Below are 20,608 nucleotides of genomic sequence, written 5' to 3' on the forward strand. Positions count from 1 at the left end.
CCTGGGAGCCTCAGGCGGCGCAACCTGATGACCCTGTGTCTACCCCAGCGCTTAGAACAGCGCTCGGCACATAGTAAGCGCTTAACAAATACCAACATTACTATTATTATTATCTCGGAGAAGCCGAGAGGGTCCAGGGAAGACCCTCGAAAACGATTAAACGATGCAGAAATAAAACTAGGACAAAAAGGTGGAAGGATTTGGGACTGTTGAGCCGGGAGAAGAGAAGGCTAAGAGCGTAACGACGGTCTTCCCCAAAGACTTTTACCAAGGAGCTGCTGAGCAGTTCCTCTTCCTCTCCCCTGAGGGCCGAAAGAGCAACGGACGTCTAAATCGGTGCCGAACTGTACATTCTAAGCGCTCAGTACAGTGCTCTGCACATAGTAAACGCTCAATAAATACTATTGAATGAATCAGCGCAGGGGAGATTTTCACAGGGCAGAAGGAAGAGCTTTTTAACTCGAGCCATAAAGAGGCTACCCAGAAAGGTTGTTCGGTCTCCGTTCAGGACATCTATCTATTACACCCCCTTAAAGGCAGCCGCAGCCTAAGATTCAACTTGCTGTAGCCCCCGGAACCAAAGGAAATGAAAAACCGATGGTGATTATTACACTGCCAAAAGACACGATTTTTGAACGACACCTCTCCCGTTCATTCGCAAAGTCTCAAATACAGTGTTAAATACAGTAAGTGCCAGATAAAGCGCTAATTATTTCATGCCTTTCGAAATATATCTGCTTAGAGATAAACACTGAAACTACCGAATCCAAACTTTTCAGTTACCTCACATTTTGGTGGGCTTTTTTTTTCCCACCCACCCACACTTTAAGGGATAATTTTAGACCTTGTTACATATGGAATCGAGTAAAAGAGACACCCGCTAATTAGTCTCACTTTTCCCATTTCGAGGTCCTCTAAATGGTATTCGACCTTTTTACACAATGGAATCCATACGGGTAGAAAAAAAAAAAACCAAACAAACAATTTTTCAATTGTGATATTAAAAAGAGAAAAGGGAAATATCGGCATTAAATTAACCTTCAACAAAATGTCAGCTAAGGATCCTATGACATGCAGTGCTCCATCTTCCTTCCTGGGATCAAAGTTGGGTTCTGTTAGGATTTTATAACAGAACGCCATCATTTTTGGCAACACCTAGAGAAGGAAAAGGAAAAAAAAAACCTGATTTTAGTCAATATGAACTTCAGGATGTACCTTTTTGGAAAAAAAAATTTTAACTAGCTTTCATCCTCTGCCTCCCACTCCCTTTCTGTGGGGGTCTCTCAAGGTTCAGTTCCGGATCCCCTTCTACTCTCCACCTACACCCACTCCCTCGGCCAAGGGCTTCCACGGCTTCGACTACCATCTCTTTGGGGATGATTCCCGAATCTTCACCTCCAGCCCCGGTCCCTCTCCTCCTCTGCAGTCTCTCATTTTCTCCCGCCTTCATCATCGACGGTATTTACTAAGCGCTTACTTTGCGCACCGAACTAAACGCTTGGGAGAGTACAAATGCAATAATAAACAGACACAATCCCTGCCCACCACGAGCTTCCAGCCTAGAGGGAGCTTACACCTCTTCTTGGATGTCCCGCCGGACGCGTCCGAAACAGAACTCATCTTCCCGCCCGGCTCCTCTTCCCCCGTCCTCCAGCAATTTTTCCACAGCCGTAGTCGACTCTGCCCTCCTCCCCGCGTCTCAAGCCCACTCCCTTGGCATCATCCTCGCCTCGTCTCTCTTTCAATCTGGATATTCGGTCTGTCGCCGAATCCCGTCAGTCACCGCCTCCGTATCAGCGCCAGAATCCGCTCCTTCCTCTCCATCTCAACGGCTACCACGGTGAGCCAAGCACTTACGTGATCCGCCTCGACTACCTGATCGACTTCCCGGCTCCTTTCTCTCCCCTCTCCGGTCCTATCTTGGGGGCAGCGCATGTGCCTGCCAACTCTGTTGCATTATAATAATAGTAACGGTTGGTATTCGTTAAGCGCTTACTACGTGCCGAGCACTGTTCTAAGCGCTGGGGTAGACACAGGGGAATCGGGTCGTCCCACGTGGGGCTCACGGTCTTCGTCCCCATTTGACAGATGAGGTAACTGAGGCACAGAGAAGTTAAGTGACTTGCCCACAGTCACACAAGTGCTTAGTACAGGGCACTGCACACGGTAAGTGCTTATTAAATACCACAGATTCACCGATTCACTCTGCCGCCTGGGTAATTTTTCTCCAAAAACAAAAACCCTCAACCGACATCTCCCCATTCCTCAAAACCCTCCGAGGGTTGCCCATCCATCTGGACGGTCAACGGGAACTTCTTACTATTGGCTTTAAAGCAGTGAGTCTGCTCTCCCCTCCTACCTTACCTCACTGATTCCCTACCCCCACCCCACCTGTTCACTTTGCGCCTCCAATGCCGACCTACTCACTGCACCTCAGTTTTGCCTCTCTCACCGCCTGCCCACATCCCTCTCCTGGAATGGAACCCCTTCCCGCGTCCTACCTCTGGCCTGGAACGCCTTCCCTCCTCAAATGTGTCAGAAGATGACTCTCCCCGGGCTTTCATTCGATTGTATTTACTCATTCAATAGTATCGACTGAGCGCTTACCATGTGCAGAGCACCGTACTAAGCGCTTGGAACGAACAAGTCGGCAACAGGTAGAGACGGCCCCGGCCGTCTGACGGGCTTACGGTCTGATCGGCTTCAAAGCCTTACCGAAGGCCCGTCTCCTCCGAGAGGCCTTCCCAGACTAAGCCCCGCTTTTCCTCATCTCCCGCTCCCTTCTGCGTCGCCCTCACTTGCCCCCTTTGCTCGTCCCCCTTCTCCCTGCCCCATATCACTTATGTAGATACCTGTCGTTTTATTTATTTATATTCATGTCTGTCTATTTATATTTACGTCTGTCTCCTCCCCCTCTATGCTGTGAGCTCGTTGTGGGCAAGGACCGTCTCTCTCGGTTGCTGTATCGTACTTTCCCAAGCGCTTAGAAACCGCTCTGCACACAGCAAGCGCTCAATAAATATGACTGAATGAACGAGTATCAGACAGACCACCATCGTCAGAGCCCTACTCCGATCACATCCCCTCCAAGAGGCCTTTCCCTACATCTTTGCTTCCCCTATTTGCCTCATCCATGCGGGTGAGTCTGTGCCTCCTCAACATTTTGAGAACCCCTCTCTAGACCGCAAGCCCCGCCACTTGTCTGCTCTGTGACCTTGAGCAAGTCACTTGACTTCTCTGGGCCTCAGTACCCTCGTGTGGAAGATGGGGTTTGAGACTGTGAGCCCCACGTGGGCCAGGGACTGTGTCCAGCCCGATTCGCTGGTATCCACCCAGCGCCTACTACGGGCCCGGCACACAGTAAGCACTTAAAAAATGCCGTGATTATTATTATTATCATGGGCAAGGAACGTGTCTACCGATTCCATTTCACCGAACTCTCTCAAGTGCTCAGTAGAGCACTCTGCACACAGTAAGCGCTCGATGAAGACCGCTGATTGATGATCGCTGCCCCAACCCCAGCCCCACAGCACTTCCGTACCTATCCATCTCTAATTTATTTGAATCTGACCTCCGAGACCGTGCCTCAGTCTCCTCTCTGCCCCGTCTGCAACTCCCTTCTCCTTCATTCCCAACAGACCATTTTCAAAGCCCTTCTGAAATCGTATCTCCCCGAGAACGTCTTCCACCGCCCGTTCCCGTTCTCCCCACCTGACGCCCCCATCTGCCTCTTTAGCACTTCCTTAATACCTCAAGGAAGCAACGTGGCCTAGCGGAGAGAGCCCGGGCCTGGGAAGTCAGAAGGATCTGGGTTCCGATCCCGGCTCCGCCACTTCTCTGCTGTGTGACCTGGGGCGAGTCACTCCACTTCTCTGTGCCTCAGTTAGCTCATCTGTAAAACGGGGGCGAAGACTGTGAGCCCCATGCGGGACAGGGACTGTGCCCAACCCGATTAGTTGGATCTACCTCAGGGCTTAGAACAGTGCTTCACACAGAGTAAGCGCTTAAAAAATACCATCGGTATTATTATCATCACCTCGGCATTCAGATACTCGCAATCTCCCGTACAACGTACGAACCATTCCTTTATACTTTAATTCTTCCCGCTTTTTGAAATTTCTTTCCGTGCCCGCCTCCCATTAGACTGAACGCTCTTGAGACCAAGGGTCTACTCGTTCCGTTACGCTCTCCCGACCGCTTAATTCAGCTTTCCGCACACAAAAGATACTACTCATTGGCTAAATCTTACTATAAAAAGTTTCTTCTCCATTTCCGGGAGAAAGAGTATTACAAGGAGAAGCGGCGTGGATCAGTGGCAAGAGCCCGGGCTTGGGAGTCAGAGGACTTGGGTTCTAATCCCGGCTCCGCCACTTGTCAGCTGTGTGACTTTGGGCAAGTCGCTTCACTTCTCTGGGCCTCAGTTACCTCCTCTGTAAAAGGGGGATTAAGACCGGGAGCTCCACTTGAGACAACCCGATCGGCTTCCATCCAGCCCAGCGCTCAGAACAGTGCTTAGCACATAGTAAGCCCTTAACAGATACCATAATAATAATTATTATTATTGCTTTAAAGGGACTGCAGTGCGTGAAGATGTCATAAAGTTTAAATACCTCCTTTCTTTTCTTTGCTGCGGTATATAAGAAATTCTGGGCTGCGGTTGTGGGAGAAGCATAGTCTTCAAACACATCTAAGATTTCAGACGACAGAATCAGGTTACAATCTGCATTGGAAAACTTTCAGATTTTATAACTTTTGAAATGCGACCTAGTCATACAAAACAGCTCTCGAAATTCCCCCAGAAATATCATTCCGCTACACAGAGAAGAGAACCGTGTGGGACTTAGGGAGGATTGCGCTGTAAACGACGAAAGGGAAAGAATCGCAGGATAAGTGGGTCGATCTGCATTCGGTTCCCGTCCTCTCCCTTCCGCTTCAGCTGCAAGACCTAACCCTGGTCGAGCTCTGCGGCGGGCACTTACGAAGGGAATAACCCGTTTTGGTATAAAGGTCATTTCTGTCGTTTTCGTACCATAACCGTTCAGATTTGAGAAGCAGCCTGCCTGAATGGAAAGAGCACAGGCCTGCAAGTCACGGGACCTGTCCCTCTCCCACACGGGCCTCGGAATCTTCATCTCCATTTTACAGGTGAGGAAACCGAGGCACAGAGAAGTGCAGCGATTTGCCCAAGGGCCCGCAGCGGACAAGGGGCGGAGTTGGGATTAGAGCCCAGGTCCTGACTCCCGGGCCCGGGCTTCTCTTCTCTAGGTGGCTCTGCTTCCCAGTTTGCCGGCCTTGTGACCTCTGGGCAAGTCACTTCACTGCTCCGTACCTCAGTTTCCTTATCTCTAAAATAGGAATTCGATTCCCCTTCTTCTCCTGTCCCCCAGACAGTAAGTCCCAAGTAATAATAATACTAACGTTGGTATCTGTTAAGCGCTTACTGTGTGCAGAGCACAGAGCCGTTCTAAGCGCTGGGGGAGATGCAGGGTCATCGGGTCGCCCCACGTGAGGCTCACGGTTAAATCCCCATTTTACAGATGAGGGAACCGAGGCCCAGAGGAGTGAAGTGACTGGCCCACAGTCACACAGCTGACAAGTGGCAGAGCGGGATTTGAACCCATGACCTCTGACTCCCAAGCCCGGGCTCTTGCCACTGAGCCACGCTGCTTCTCTAAGTGGGACAGGGACTCCGCCTGATAAGATCATGTTGTATCTACCTTGACACAAAGTAAGGGCTTAACAAATACCACAGTTAACATTATCATTATTATCGATGGTATTTCTTTTTAGAGAAGCAGCATGGCACAGTGGATAGAGCAGGAGCCTGGGAGACAGGCGGTCATGGGTTCTAATCCCGCCTCCGCCACTTCTCTGCCATGTGACCTCGGTCAAGTCACTTCACTTCTCTGGGCCTCAGTTCCCTCATCTGTAAAATGGAGAATGAGACTGAGAGCCCCTCACGGAAGCAGCGTGGCTCAGCGGACAGAGCCCGGGCTTGGGAGTCAGAGATCACGGGTTCGAATCCCGGCTCTGCCCCTTGTCAGCTGTGTGACTGTGGGCGAGTCGCTTCCCTTCTCTGGGCCTCCGTTCCCTCATCTGGAAAATGGGGATGAAGACTGGGAGCCTCACGCGGGACAACCCGATGACCCTGTATCTCCCCCGGCGCTTAGAACAGCGCTCCGCACATAGTAAGCGCTTAACAAATCCCGACATTATCATTAACGGGGACAACCTCCGACCCGATTGGCTTGTAACCTCCCGGCGCTTAGTACAGGGCCCGGCACTGTGTGCGGAGTTGTCCTTAGCCCTTGGGAGAGTACAATACAGAGCTGGCAGACACGTTCCCTGCCGACAACGAGCTTAGAGTCTAGAGGGGGAGAGGGACGGGAAAAGGAATGAATGATTTAAAATTATGTGCACAAGTGGCGTAGGGCTGATGGTGGAGCGGACACCAGACGATCAGACAGCGCAGAAGGGAGAGGGGTGATCTGCCGTAGAGGGAGGGAGAGGGAGTCGCGGGCCAGAGGGAGGATGCGGGAAAGGGGTCGGAAGGCGAGAGGGACGAGACGGGGGCCCGGCGAATAATAATAATGTTGGTATTCGTTGAGCGCTTACTATGGGCAGAGCACTGTTCTAAGCGCTGGGGGAGATACAGGGGAATCAGGGTGTCCCACGTGAGGCTCACGGTCTCCATCCCCATTTTACGGACGAGGGAGCTGAGGCCCGGCGAAGTGAAGTGACCTGCCCACGGTCACACAGCTGACAGGTGGCGGAGCTGGGATTCGAACCCAGGACCCCTGACTCCCCAGCCCGGGCTCTTTCCACTGAGCCACGCTGCTTCTCTGAATAAGCTGCGTCAGGGGAGTGGAACGCGCGGGCTGGGCCGGAGCAGGAGATCGGCTGGGTGATGTGAGAGGAACCGAACTGATCGGATGCTTATCATCAAAACTAGATATATGTACATATCTATAATTCTATTTATATTAATGCCTGTTTTACTCGGTCTAACGCGCATAGATCTCTAATTCAATTCATATTGATTCTATCGCCTGTTTACTTGCTCTGACGTGAGAAGCAGCGCGGCTCAGTGGGAAGAGCCCGGGCTTGGGAGTCGGAGGTCGTGGATTCTCGTCCCAGCTCCGCCGCTTGTCAGCTGTGTGACCTTGGGCAAGTCACTTCGCTTCTCTGGGCCTCAGTTCCCTCGTCTGTGAAATGGGGATGAAGACCGTGAGCCCCACGTGGGACGACCTGATCACCTCGAATACCCCCCCACAGCGCTTAGAACAGTGCTCTGCACACAGTAAGCGCTTAACAGATACCACCATTTATTTCTAATTCTATTCATATCGATGCTATTGATGCCAGTTTACTTGTTTTGATGTGCCTATGTATATTTCTAATTCTATTTATTTATATTGACGCTACTGATGCCTGTTTACTTGTTTTGATGTCTGTCTCCCTCCTTCTAGACTGGGAGCTCGTCGTGGGCAGGGATTGTCTCTTTTTGCTGCTGAATTGTACTTTCCAAGCGCTCAGTACAGTGCTGTGCACACAACAAGCATTCAATAAATACGACTGAATCAATACCTGCCTCTGTTAAGCACTTACGACGTGCCGGGCACCGTACTAAGCTCTAGTGTGGAGACGAGAGAATCAGATTGGACGCGGTCCCTGTCCCACATGGCGCTCACAGTCTTAATCCCCATTTTACGGTTGAGGTAACCGAGGCCCAGAGAAGTGAAGTGACTTGTCCAAGGCCACACAGCAGACCGGTGGCGGATCGGGCTTAGAACCCATGACCGTCTGACTCCCAGGCCCATGCTCTATCCCCTGAGCCATGCCGCTTCCACTAATAATAATAACAAATTTATTGACCTGAATATATTATCCTATTTAACAGAATACTAGAAGCTCATCGGTTGTGCATGAACTTTGCTTAGAACTTTCGTAGAGCTCTCCAAAAGAAAAATTGACATAGATTATGTAACAGCGAACACCTCAAACCATTACCAAATTTCATGCGAATATACTCATATGGATCCTCTTGCCACAACTCTTCATCCTCATCCTTGTAGCACATCACGGAGAAAATCACCTCCTCGGATATATTCTAAGGACACAGAATCAGAAAGCACGAAGGGAAAATGAACAGCATTTGCTTAAGGCCTTTTTCTTAGTTTTAAAGGTTTTATTCTCCCCCTTACTCCCATTTCTATGTTTCTTTCTGAGCTTTGCAAAAGGACACAGAATAAGAAAGCACGAAGGAAAAATGAACAGCATTTGCTTAAGGTCTTTTTCTTAGTTTTAAAGGTTTTATTCTCCCCCTTACTCCCATTTCTATGTTTCTTTCTGAGCTTTGCAAAAGGACACAGAATCAGAGAGCACGAAGGAAAAATGAACAGCATTTGCTTAAGGCCTTTTTCGTAGTTTTAAAGGTTTTCTTCTCCCCCTTACTCCCATTTCTGTCTATGTTTCTTTCTGAGCTTTGCAAAAGGACACAGAATCAGAGAGCACGAAGGAAAAATGAACAGTATTTGCTTAAGGCCTTTTTCTTAGTTTTAAAGGTTTTATTCTCCCCCTTACTCCCATTTCTGTGTTTCTTTCTGAGCTTTGCAAAAGGACACAGAATCAGAGAGCACGAAGGAAAAATGAACAATATTTGCTTAAGGCCTTTTTCTTAGTTTTAAAGGTTTTCTTCTCCCCCTTACTCCCATTTCTGTCTATGTTTCTTTCTGAGCTTTGCAAAAGGACACAGAATCAGAGAGCACGAAGGAAAAATGAACGGCACTTGTTTAAGGCCTTTTTCTTAGTTTTAAAGGTTTTATTCTCCCCCTTACTCCCATTTCTATGTTTCTGTCTGAGTTTTGCAAAATATGGAGCTCCATATGGAGAAGATTCATTTTTACTCGGTCCCATGTAGAACAAATGGCTCCGGGGGAGGTTTTAATGGTATTTGTTAAGTGTTTTCTATGTGCTAGGCACTGTACTAAGCCCTGGGATAGATGTAAGCTAATCAGGCTGGATAAGTTCTGTGTGCCAGACACTGTTCTAAACTCTGGAGTGGATACAAGCTGATCAGGTTATTCATTCATTCAGTAGTATTTATGGAGCGCTTACTATGTGCAGAGCACTGTGCTAAGCGCTTGGAATGTACACATCGGTAACAGATACAGTCCCCGCCCTCTGACGGGTTTACGGTCTAATCGGGGGAGACGGACAGACGAGAACAGGTTAGAGGCAGTCTCTGTCCCCCATGGGGCTCACAGTCTTAATCCCCATTTTCCAGATGAGGGAACTGAGGCACAGAGCAGTGATGTGGCTTGCCCAAGGTCACGCAGCAGACAAGCGGCAGAATGGGATTAGAACCCAAATCCTCCTGACTCCTTTCCGCTAACTTCTCCGAGAAATGTTTCTCCAATAAAGCCGTCCGATAAATCATTCGTTCAATCGCATTTATTGAGCGCTTACTGTGTGCAGGGCACCGTACTAAGCGCTCAGGCGAGTACGATGCAACAATAAACAGACACATCCCCTGCTTACGGAGCAAATACCCCTCGAATGAATGAATACCCCACAGTTCCGGCACATTAGAGAAGCAGCATGGCTCAGTGGAAAGAGCACGGGCTTTGGAGTCAGAGGTCATGGGTTCGAACCCCGGCTCGGCCACCTGTCAGCTGTGTGACTTTGGGCGAGTCACTTCACTTCTCGGTGCCTCAGTGACCTCATCTGGAAAATGGGGATTAAGACCGGGAGCCCCACGTGGGACGACCCGATTCCCCTGTGTCTCCCCCAGCGCTTAGAACAGTGCTCGGCACGTAGTGAGCGCTTAACAAATACCAACGTTATTATTATTTCAAGGGTGTGAGTGAAACTCAAGAATCCGGCCGGGCCAGTGACCAGCCTACGGTCTCGCCGCTTCTAGTGCTGCCCCTGCAAACCTCGCGTGAGGGGGACGGAGACCGCCGGAGGTCGAGTCGGCAGAGAGGACCGCCAGGATGGGACCAGAATCCAGAAGCAGCGTGGCCTAGTGGAAAGGGCCCGGGCCTGGGAGTCAGAAGGACCTGGGTTCTAATCCCGGCTCCACCTCCTGTCTGCTGGGTGACCTGGGGCAGGTGGCTTCACCTCCCCGGGCCTCAGCTATCCCGTGCTCTGCCACTCGTCAGCTGTGTGACCGTGGGCAAGTCCCTTCACTTCTCTGTGCCTCAGTTCCCTCATCTGTAAAATGGGGCTGAAGACTGGGAGCCCCACGGGGGACGACCTGATTCCCCTGTGCCTACCCCAGCGCTTAGAACAGTGCTCTGCACATAGTTAGCGCTTACCATATACCAACTTTATCATTATATAGCAAGCGCTTACCAAACACCAACATCATTATTATATAGCAAGCGCTTAACAGATACCGGAATTATTATTACGATTGCTGAAGGAGAAACTTCCAATAATAATAATAAAAATAACGGCACCTATTAAGCTCTTACTATGCGCAAGGCACTATTCTAAACGCTGGGACGGATACAAGGCGACCAGGCTGTCCCACGTGGGGCTCGCGGCCTTAATCCCCGTTTTAAAGATGAGGTGACGGAAGCACAAAGAAGTGACGCCCGAAGTCACGCGGCCGACAAGCGGCCGAGCCGGGATTTGAACGCGGGACCTCCGACTCTCAAGCCCACGCTCTTTCCGCCGAGCCACGCCGCTTCCTCCAAGCCAGAGGTGGGCGAGATAGACGGGATCAAAGTACGAGGAGAAGGCTGGCATTGGAGGAGCGAAGAGCGCGGGCTGGATTGGAGGAGAGGAGCGGGTGAGGTAGGAGGGGGCAAGGGGATGGAAAGCTTTAAAGCCGATTGCGAGGAGTTTCTTTTCGACGCAGAGATGGACGGGCGACCACTGGAGGTTCTAAGCGCCGGACATTAAGCGTATTCACGGACATTAATCCGAACAGAGGGGTAATTTATCACATATCATTTAAAGATAGGTACATGAATGAGTGTTGTGGGGTTGGGAGGTGGGGCGAATATCACATGTCCAAACGTCACAGATCCAAATGCACGGGCCAAGGCAGAACGAGCCGGGAAAAAGAGGGCTTAATCAGGGAAGGCCTCTCGGAGGAGATGTGAATGCTTTGAGGGTGGGCTGAACTCTTTTTTAGAATAACCACCGGGGCAGCAGAGTGAAGTTAAGAGCGGAGGGGAGGAAAGACAGGAGACGGGGAGGTGAGCAAGGAGGTGGACGCGGTAGTCCGGGCGGGAGAGGAACAGTTCTTCCATCGGCACGGTAATACTTGGAACAGCAGCATGGCTTAGTGGGTAGAGCCCAGGCCTGGGAGTCAGAAGGTCACGGGTTCTAATCCCGGCTCCGCCACACGTCTGCTCTGTGATCCTGGGCAAGTCACTTCACTGCTCTATTGTTTTAATTATTTGCTATTGTTTTAATGAAACGTTCATCCCCTCGATTCTGTTTATTGCCATTGTTCTCGTCCGCCCGTCTCCCCCGATTAGACCGCGAGCCCGTCAGAGGGCGGGGACTGTCTCCGTTACCGATTTGTCCATTCCAAGCGCTTAGTTCAGTGCTCTGCGCATAGCAAGCGCTCAATAAATACTACTGAATGAATGAATGCTCTGGGCCTCGGTTCCCTCATCCGTAAAATGGGGGTTAAGAGTGTGAGCCCTATGTGGGACAGGGAATGTGCCCGAACTAACTTGAATCGACCCCAGTGCTTAAAAAAGCGCTTGGCATAGTAAGCGCGCTATTATTTATAATTATTAGAACGGAGAGGAATCGGTGGATTTTAGATTTGTTGCTGAGGTAGAGCCGACGGGATCCGGTGACAGATCGAATGTGTGAGCCTTGAATGAGAGCCACGTCCCGGGGATAACGCCAAGGTTACGGGCTTGTTCATTCGATCGTATTTACTGTGTGCTTACTGTGTGCAGAGCACCGTGAGCTTGTGAGATGGGGAGGATAACAGCGTCGTCTACACCGATGAGAACGGCACAAAGCAAAGCACTTGGTACAGGCAAAGAGAGAGGACGAGTTTCAGGTCTGACGGCGAGGGGGAACGGAGAAGAGACGTCGAGGGGAGAGGGGCAGAAAGAGGAGAAAAAAGAAAATGATGCATGGTGATGAAAAGGCCCAGGAAATTTGTTTTTCTCATTAATATCCTCTAAACCTACAAAATGCTGTTACCTTCCTTAGGAAAATCTCTGACGTGGGACCATTTCAGGGGGGAGAATATTTTCTGCCTTGGTTTTCGAGACACAAGCCCAATCTTGTACAGAAAACATTGGCTTTGTCTGGATTTTAGAGATGGTGTATTTCTCTCTGTGCTTTTTTAAATGGTATTCATTCATTCAGTGGTATCTATTGAGCGCTTACTGTGTGCAGAGCACTGTACAAGTAAGGAGAATCCTGAGAACGAGAGGAACATCCTGTAGTCAAGGGAAAGGAGGATGAGAAGAAGTAGAGAGGGGCAAAGAGAGCGCGCACACGAGTAAATGGAGAAGAGCCAGACCTAAGGAGAACTGAGGACACTGACCAGGAAGAAGAACATGAGGGAGAGGAAAGGGGAAGGGAGAAATAGAGAAGCAGCGTGGCCTAATGGATTCAGCCCGGGCCTGGGAGTCAGAAGGATCTGGGTTCTAATCCCGGCTCCACCACCTAATAATAGTATCTGTTAAGCGCTTACTATGTGTCACACGCTGTACTAAGCGCTGGGGTGGACACAAGCAGATTAGATTGGACGCCGTCCCTGGCCCAGGTGGGGCTCCCGGTCTTACTCCCCATTTTACAGATGAGGGAACTGAGGTACAGAGAAGTGACTTGTCCAAGATTCATTCAATCGTATTTACTGAGCGCTTACTGGGTGCAGAGCACCGTACTTATCACAGAGCAGACGAGCGGCAGAGCAGGGATTAGAACCCATGACCTTCTGACTCCCGAGCCCGTGCTCTACCCACTACGCCACGTCTGCTGAGGGACCTGGGGCAAGTCACCTCTCTCCTCTGGGCCTCAGTTACCCTGTCTGTATAGCGGGGACTAAGACCGCGAGCCCCACGAGAGACACGGAGTGTGTCCGACCTGATTAGCTGTATCTACCCCAAGCACTTAATACACCGCCCGGCACATAGTGGGTGCTTAACAGATACCGTTAAAAAAAAAAAAAGAGAGACAAGTACAACATCTATAAAATCCAGACAAAGCAAATGCTTTCTAAACAAGACTGGACTCGTGTCTCGACAACCAAGGCAGAAAATATTTTTCCCCCTGAAATACTCCAAAATCAGAGATTTTCCTAAGGAAGGGTGACAACATTTTATAGGTTTAGAGCATATTAACGAGAAATACAAATTCAGTCGACAATTACACAGTAGTTCCTTATACCACGGCTAACTACCTGCTATCTGTAAATAAATGCCCTTCGATTCCCTGATATCCCACCTTCTATTCTCCTTTATCCTGAAAAAACACTGGGGATATTCCCCGAAATAGGGAAATAGGGAAGCAGCGTGGCTCAGTGGAAAGAGCTTGGTCTTCGGAGTCAGAGGTCACGGGTTCGACTCCCGGCTCTGCCACTCGTCAGCTGTGTGACTGAGGGCGAGTCGCTTCACTTCTCTGTGCCTCAGTTCCCTCCTCTGTAAAATGGGGATTAACCGTGAGCCTCACGTGGGACCACCTGGTTCCCCTGTATCTCCCCCAGCGCTCAGAACGGTGCTCTGCACATAGTAAGCGCTTAACAAATACCATCATTATCATTAACGTGCCAAGCCACAGATTTCCATCTAAGAGGCAAAAGTCTCCCACCAGAGCAAAAAACTGTGACAGTCACAAAACGGGGATTGAAACTGTGAGCCCCATATGGGACGGGGATTGGGTCCGACCTGATTTGCTTGTATCCACCCCAGCGCTTAGTACAGCGCCCGGCACAGAGTAGGCGCTTAACAAATACCGCAGTTATTAGAACCAGCAGCCTGAAAAACCCAGGGGAGGGGGGAGAATTGGTATTTAAATATCCGCAGAGAGACCCCGATTGAATAACTACGTGCCACCTCAAGTGCTTCTCTCGGCTTCCCACGGCTCCCACCCGATCACTTGCGGAAAAGCTATCGGACTTTAAATGCCATCATCTCCTGGAGGGAAGTTACGCCTCGGGTTTGGAGTCGACACCGTCGCGGAAATCACTGTGGGAAAGTGCCGTCTGACCCTTACTTGAATATGCGGTTTCATCTGTTTCCAGGTGACGGAATGAATGACTCCTTGGTTCATGTAGTTCAGCGTCTGCTGAAGGACTCGCGGAGCCACGTATTCTTTTTGCCGATACTGGTCTAGAATTTTTAAGAGCACCTGATGGAAAGGATATTTCAAAAAAAAGAAAAGGGAGAGGTGAAACTTCGCAGCAAAAACAGGGTGGCGCCTCGCATCTTTAAAAACCCCATTCCCGTCGCGACAAGTAACCAAGTAGGCATCGGGACGGCACAGTTGTCTCGACTCTGTCGGGAAGCGCTGGGGCTTCCCTAGATTTCACCCAAAGTGGACGGAGTCCAAACTCGGAATTACCCCAGGCCGTCTCTGATGTCCCCGGAGGCCTTTTAAAAGCCCGCTGGAAACTTCACTTCTACCTGAACGGAAATATTCTGAGCTACAGCTCGTTCAGGTTCTGATCAGACGGGCCACGGAGTCACGCCCGCCCGTAAAAGACGGATCTCCAGGCGGCCGTTTCAGATGTGAAAGGGTGTCCGTTTCCACTCCCATCCCGTCAACGGCGGGGAATCAGGGCTGAAGAGCGGCATTATCGGACGCCCGCGTCTCCGTCTCTTCGAGGCGCCCGGCCCGGCCGTAAGAGACGCAGGCACTCACGAGGCTGCGCTGGGAGGGCCCCGAGCTGCCGGCCGGCCGGGGGATGGCAACAGGGGAGCGGCACGGATTAGCCGACAGAGCCCGGGCCTGGGGGCCGGAGGGTGGTGGGTTCTAATCCCGGCCCCACCGGGATCTTGGGCAAGCCGCTTCACTTCCCAGGCCCTCAGTTCCCTCATCTGTAAAATGGGGACTGAGACTGTGGGACGGGGCTGGGTCCAACCCAATTGGCTGGCATCCACCCCGGTGTCTGGGCTGGATAGAGAAGCGGCGTGGCTCAGTGGAAAGAGCGCGGGCTTTGGAGTCAGAGGTCATGGGTTCGAATCCCAGCTCTGCCACTTGTCAGCTGTGTGACTGTGGGCAAGTCACTTCACTTCTCTGGGCCTCAGTTCCCTCATCTGTAAAATGCACATAGTAAGCGCTTAACAGACACCTTGAAAAAAATGAAAAAAACTCACAAGTGACCCAGATACTTACCATCCCAAGCAAGCGACCGCAAGAAATAGCAGCCTAGGCTTAGGGGGCTTCCTACCCCTACCTATGGCTAACTAGTACCCAGGCTGCTGCTCTTGCCAGAAGAGTCAAGCCACACTAGTCAATCCTCTCTGACTCAAGAAGCCCTGAAAGCTAGGGTGGAGCTGGGGCGGGGGGTGGGGGGGGGGGAATAATAACAACAATAACAATTAATAATAATAATAATAAGGTCGGTATTTGTTAAGCGCTTACTATGTGCAGAGCACTGTTCTGAGCGCTGGGGTAGATACAGGGTGATCAGGTTGGCCCACGTGAGGCTCACGGTTTTTTAATCCCCATTATACAGATGAGGTAACTGAGGCACAGAGGAGTGAAGTGACTTGCCCACAGTCACACAGCTGACAAGTGGCAGAGGCGGGATTCGAACCCACGACCTCTGACTTTAAGCACCTACTGTGTGCGAGTCACTAAACGAAGCACTGGGGTAGATTCAAGCCCATCAGGTTGGACACGGTCCCTGTCCCACATGGGGCTCACCCTCTTAATCCCCAAAGATGAGCCATCCGAACAAGGAGCCTGGGACAGTCTTTCTAGGGCTTCCTTCCAGCGCTTAGAACAGTGCTTGGCACCTAGTAAGCGCTTAAAAATGTTGGTATTTGTTAAGCGCTTACTGCGTGCAGAGCACTGTTCTAAGCGCCGGGGTAGACACAGGGGAATCAGGTCGTCCCACGTGGGGCTCACAGTCTTTGTCCCCATTTTCCAGATGAGGGAACTGAGGCCCAGAGAGGCGAAGTGACTCGGCCACAGTCACACAGCTGACAAGTGGCAGAGCTGGGATTCGAACTCATGACCCCTGATTCCAAAGCCCGGGCTCTTTCCACTGAGCCACGCTGCAGTACTGTAGTCATTACTATTCACTCGTTCATTCATTCTTTCCATAGTATTGAGTGAGCGCTTACTATGTGCAGAGCACTGTACTAAGCGCTTGGAATGGACAGATCGGTAACAGATAGAGACGGTCCCTGCCCTTTGACGGGCTCACGGTCTAATCGGGGGAGAACGAGAACAATACTAACTCCCACCAAGTCTTCCATCCCTTTCCAGGGATCGGGATCGGAATCCCCCCGGCCAACCAGAAGCAATTCCGACTGCTCAGGAGGGCGGGCATTTCTCACAGCGTGTCAGGCCGCTGGGTGAATAATACTACTACTAATAATAGTATTTTTAAGCGCTTATCATGTGTCCTGTGCTTTGGGAGAGATACAAGCTAATCAAGTTGGACACAATCCCTATCCCCCACTCACAGTCTTCCTCCCCATTTTACGGATGAGGTAACTGAGGTCCAGACAAGCGAAGTGACTTGCCCCAGCTCACCAGCAGACGAGTGGCGGAGCCGGGATCGGAACCCAGGCCGGCGCCCTAACCACTAGACCGCGGCGCCTCCCGGAACGGGGCTTCTGGGGAACGGCCAAGGGACGGCGTCTCCCGCCGGGAAAAGGGTGAAAGATGCGACCGAGCCCGGAGAAGGCGACCGAAGAACACGTCCGGAGGGAGTAGCCCGCCCCGGAAAACCCTCAAGCCATTACGGAATTCCGAGACCTCCCCCTCGAATTCGCAATCACGGTGCTACAGGAGCGACAGACCGTTGAGCTTCCGGTCGGTCGGGCGGCTAAACGAACACCTTGTTCGTTACGTCCAGGTCGCCCCGTCTCCCGTCTCCCCCGATTAGACCGTAAGCCCGTCCAAGGGCGGGGCCTGTCTCTATCTGTTGCCGACCTGTCCATTCCCAGCCGCTTAGTACAGTGCTCTGCACAGAGTAAGCGCTCAATAAATACGACTGAATGAATGAATCCAGGGCCGTTAAGACACGCGGCGTCGTCGTCACACGATCCGGACGCAGAGTAACGCGAGAAGTAGGGAATGCTCTTCCCGCCGCGGGAGTCTGCTCCGGGTATAACCGAGTCCACGCGGCGGGGCAAGGATGTTTGGCAGAGGGGTAGACGGGGCTTCCGGAGCGTCTAGTTTCTGTCAAGCCGCGACGCGCACGCTACTTAACACGATAAATTCTGATGATGAGCGGCCAAGGGATAGGCGGCGTTCTGACCGTAGCGGGCGGAAGAATTTGGAAATCTGCACTCTGAACCATCTAACCCAAACCATTCAGTCGCGGGTCGCTAAAATGCGGTCTCCTCCTAACTCAAGGCTCCTCGAGGACACCCAACGCCCGCTCTGGAGGAGAATCCCCTGTATTCGGTTGGGTTTTTCCGCGAAGCGTCCAACAGGGACGTCGTTCGCCCAGGCGGGATTCTGACTAGCGGCTAACGAGGGGATCGTCTGTGTCGGATCATCTTCTGGAATGGCAACTGAAGAGATTTCCTCAAACGGACTTCTCTAATGGCAGATCGCTCAAACTGACAGCCTCGCCGGGGGAGGGTTCGAGAAGCGGCGTGGCTCGGTGGAAAGGGCCCGGGCTTGGGAGCCGGAGGTCACGGGTTCTAATCCCGGCTCTGCCGCTTGTCAGCTGGGGGACTTTGGGCAAGTCACTTCTCTGGGCCTCAGTGACCTCATCTGGAAAATGGGGATTAAGACTGCGAGCCCCACATGGGACTACCCGAGTCCCCCGTGTCTCCCCCAGCGCTTAGAGCAGTGCTCGGCACACGGTAAGTGCTTAACAAATACCAACGTTATTATGATTGCTGAAAACGGAGATACGACCATACAGAGAAATACCGACATCTTCATGTCCAGTTTCCAAAGCCAGGAATATCCTGCACATTACACCAGTGTCAGTGGCAGAAAGAGGAGAAAAGAAAAAGAGCAAAGCGCTACAAAAATAAAGGTCCGCTTTTAAAGAGTTACAAGAGAACACAGATTTGGGCGGTGCTATTTACCGAACAGCCGTTTGAAACTTTAAGATTAAGTGACTATAATGCTGCTAGTTGAGAAAACTGGCTGGTTCTTTCTCCTCAGAGATTTGTCAGTTTCCCAGAGCTCCCTTTTACCTTATTCAACGGCCATTGAGTACTCTGTCCGTGCAGCGCGCTGCGCTAAGCGCTTCTCCTCCCTTTACGAGGCTGCCTTTTAGAGTCTCCTCTTGAGAAAACTCTTCAAACCAACTGCAGATCCTTTTGGAGGTCAGTTTTCTACAGTTCTTAATCATAATAGCAACAGTATTAACGATACGCTGCTACTACTACTGCTACTAATGATAACGTCGGTATTTGTTAAGTGCTTACTACGTGCAGAGCACCGTTCTAAGCGCTGGGGTAGATACAGGGTCATCGGGTCGTCCCACGTGAGGCTCACAGTCTTAATCCCCATTTTACAGATGAGGGAACTGAGGCCCAGAGAAGTGAAGTGACTTGCGCACGGTCACACAGTTGACAAGCGGCAGGGCCGGGATTCGAACCCATGACCTCGGACTCCCAAGCCCATGCTCTTTCCTCCGAGCCACGCTGATGGCATTTGTTAAGTGCTTACGATGTGCCAAGCACCGTCCTGAGCGCCGGGGTAGATAGAAGGTAATCGGGTTGGACACAGTCCCCGTCCCCCATGGGGCTCACAATCTTAATCCCCACTTTACAGATGAGGTGACCGAGGCACAGAGAAGCCAAGCGACTTGGCCGAGGTCACCCAGCGGAGAAGTGGCGGAGCCGGCATTAGAACCCATGACCTTCTGACTCCCAGGCCTGGGCTCAATCCACCAGGCCACGCTGCTTCTCACGCGTTCTTCCACAGAGCGACCCCGAAAGGGACGGACCTGCTCAGGAACTACTTCAATAGCGGGTGCTGTCTTTTTACGTGCAAGGATACGGTGAAAATGAAGATCTGCCATTCGTTCCCATCTTATAGACGGGAAGCCCAGATTCATTCATTCATTCAATAGTATTGAGTGAGCGCTTACTATGTGCAGAGCACTGGACTAAGCGCTTGGAATGGACAGATCGGTAACAGACAGAGACGGTCCCTGCCCTCTGACGGGCTTCCGGTCTAGTCGGGGGGGACGGACGGACGAGAACGATGGCGATAAACAGAATCGAGGGGAAGAACATCTCATTAAAACAACAGCAAATAAATGGAATCGAGGCGACGTCCATCTCATTAACAAAATAAATAGGGTAATGAAAATATATACAGTCGAGCGGACGGGTACGGCGCTGAGGGGATGGGACGGGAGAGGGGGAGGAGCAGAGGGAAATGGGGGGAAAAGAAGGAAAAGGGGGAAAAGAGGCAGATGACCGATCTGCCCTAATTCCCCAGTAAACAAGAGAGCATAAACTCACCTGAATTTGCATTCAATTAAGTTTTAATGGGTTTCTGTGGGCGACAACATTGTTTCACCGCAAAAAGTCCTGGTCTGAGAATCGGGAGACGGGAGTTTGAATCCCAGCCCTGCCCTTTGCCTTTCGGGTGGCCTTGGGTAGGTCGCTTGACTCGAGCCTCAGTTTCCTCATCTGTAAAATGAGACCGTACCCTGCTCTTCCTCCCTCTGAGGCTGTGAGCCCTGTGTGGGGCTGGGACTGGATCCGATGATCTACCACGGCATTTAGGCGCAAAGCTTGGCAACTAGTAAGATCTAAAGAAACACCATAATAACTAAGATATACCTCGTTCCTCCTTCGATAGATAACCGACACCGTACCAGTTCTCCAAATTCTGTTCGTACAAAAGGGTCCTATTTCACTCCACAAACATCTGGATCAGTAGCTACCTCATTTCAACTATTTTAAAAGCTTGAAACGTCGCTACGACACAAGCATCCCTATAACACCTTGCATGTTTTCTCTTCAGTAACCACCCTTTTTTATTTAAGTTGAAAATTCAAGGTCCTTACCTGCTGAATTCCTACCGCGTACGTTTTTAAAAAGAACTCTGAAAATTCAAAATATTCTTTTGTCACATTTCCAGGGCTTCCATACCTTCGAACACAAACAAACGAAATTTCAAACATTTATATTCGCGCACCTGCAGGCAGGCACGTACACATTCATTCGATCGGATTTATTGAGCGTTTATCGCGCGCAGGGCACTGTACTAAGCGGTCGGAAAGTACAATTCAGCAATAAAGTGAGACGATCCCTGCCCGCACCGGGCTTACAGTGTAGAAGGGGGGAGACGGACATCGAAACAAGTAAACAGGCAACAATACAAATAAATAAAATGTGCTCTCTCTCTCCTCCCCCAAGGGGTTTTTGTTTGCAAATTCCTTGGTTCCCTCTAAATAGAGAGGCAGCAGGGTATACCTCAGACCAAAATCTTCCATCTAGAAGAATCTTTTGCTAGGCGA

General features: G+C 50.9%; 1 protein-coding gene across 1 annotated transcript in view; it reads right to left on the reverse strand.

Annotated features, from left to right (window-relative positions):
- The window catches only part of IPO8 (importin 8), a 112,784-nt gene that overhangs the window by 54,582 nt on the left and 37,594 nt on the right, over positions 1-20,608 (reverse strand). Inside the window, exons 8-12 of the mRNA XM_029054597.2 lie at positions 20,156-20,240; positions 14,203-14,337; positions 8,011-8,110; positions 4,611-4,687; positions 1,039-1,155 (exon numbers count right to left, since the gene is read on the reverse strand). Coding sequence (XP_028910430.1) covers positions 1,039-1,155; positions 4,611-4,687; positions 8,011-8,110; positions 14,203-14,337; positions 20,156-20,240 — 514 coding nt within the window. The remainder of the gene's footprint in view (positions 1-1,038; positions 1,156-4,610; positions 4,688-8,010; positions 8,111-14,202; positions 14,338-20,155; positions 20,241-20,608) is intronic.

Source organism: Ornithorhynchus anatinus, chromosome 2 (genome assembly GCF_004115215.2).
Source record: "Ornithorhynchus anatinus isolate Pmale09 chromosome 2, mOrnAna1.pri.v4, whole genome shotgun sequence".
Taxonomy (NCBI): Eukaryota; Metazoa; Chordata; class Mammalia; order Monotremata; family Ornithorhynchidae; genus Ornithorhynchus; species Ornithorhynchus anatinus.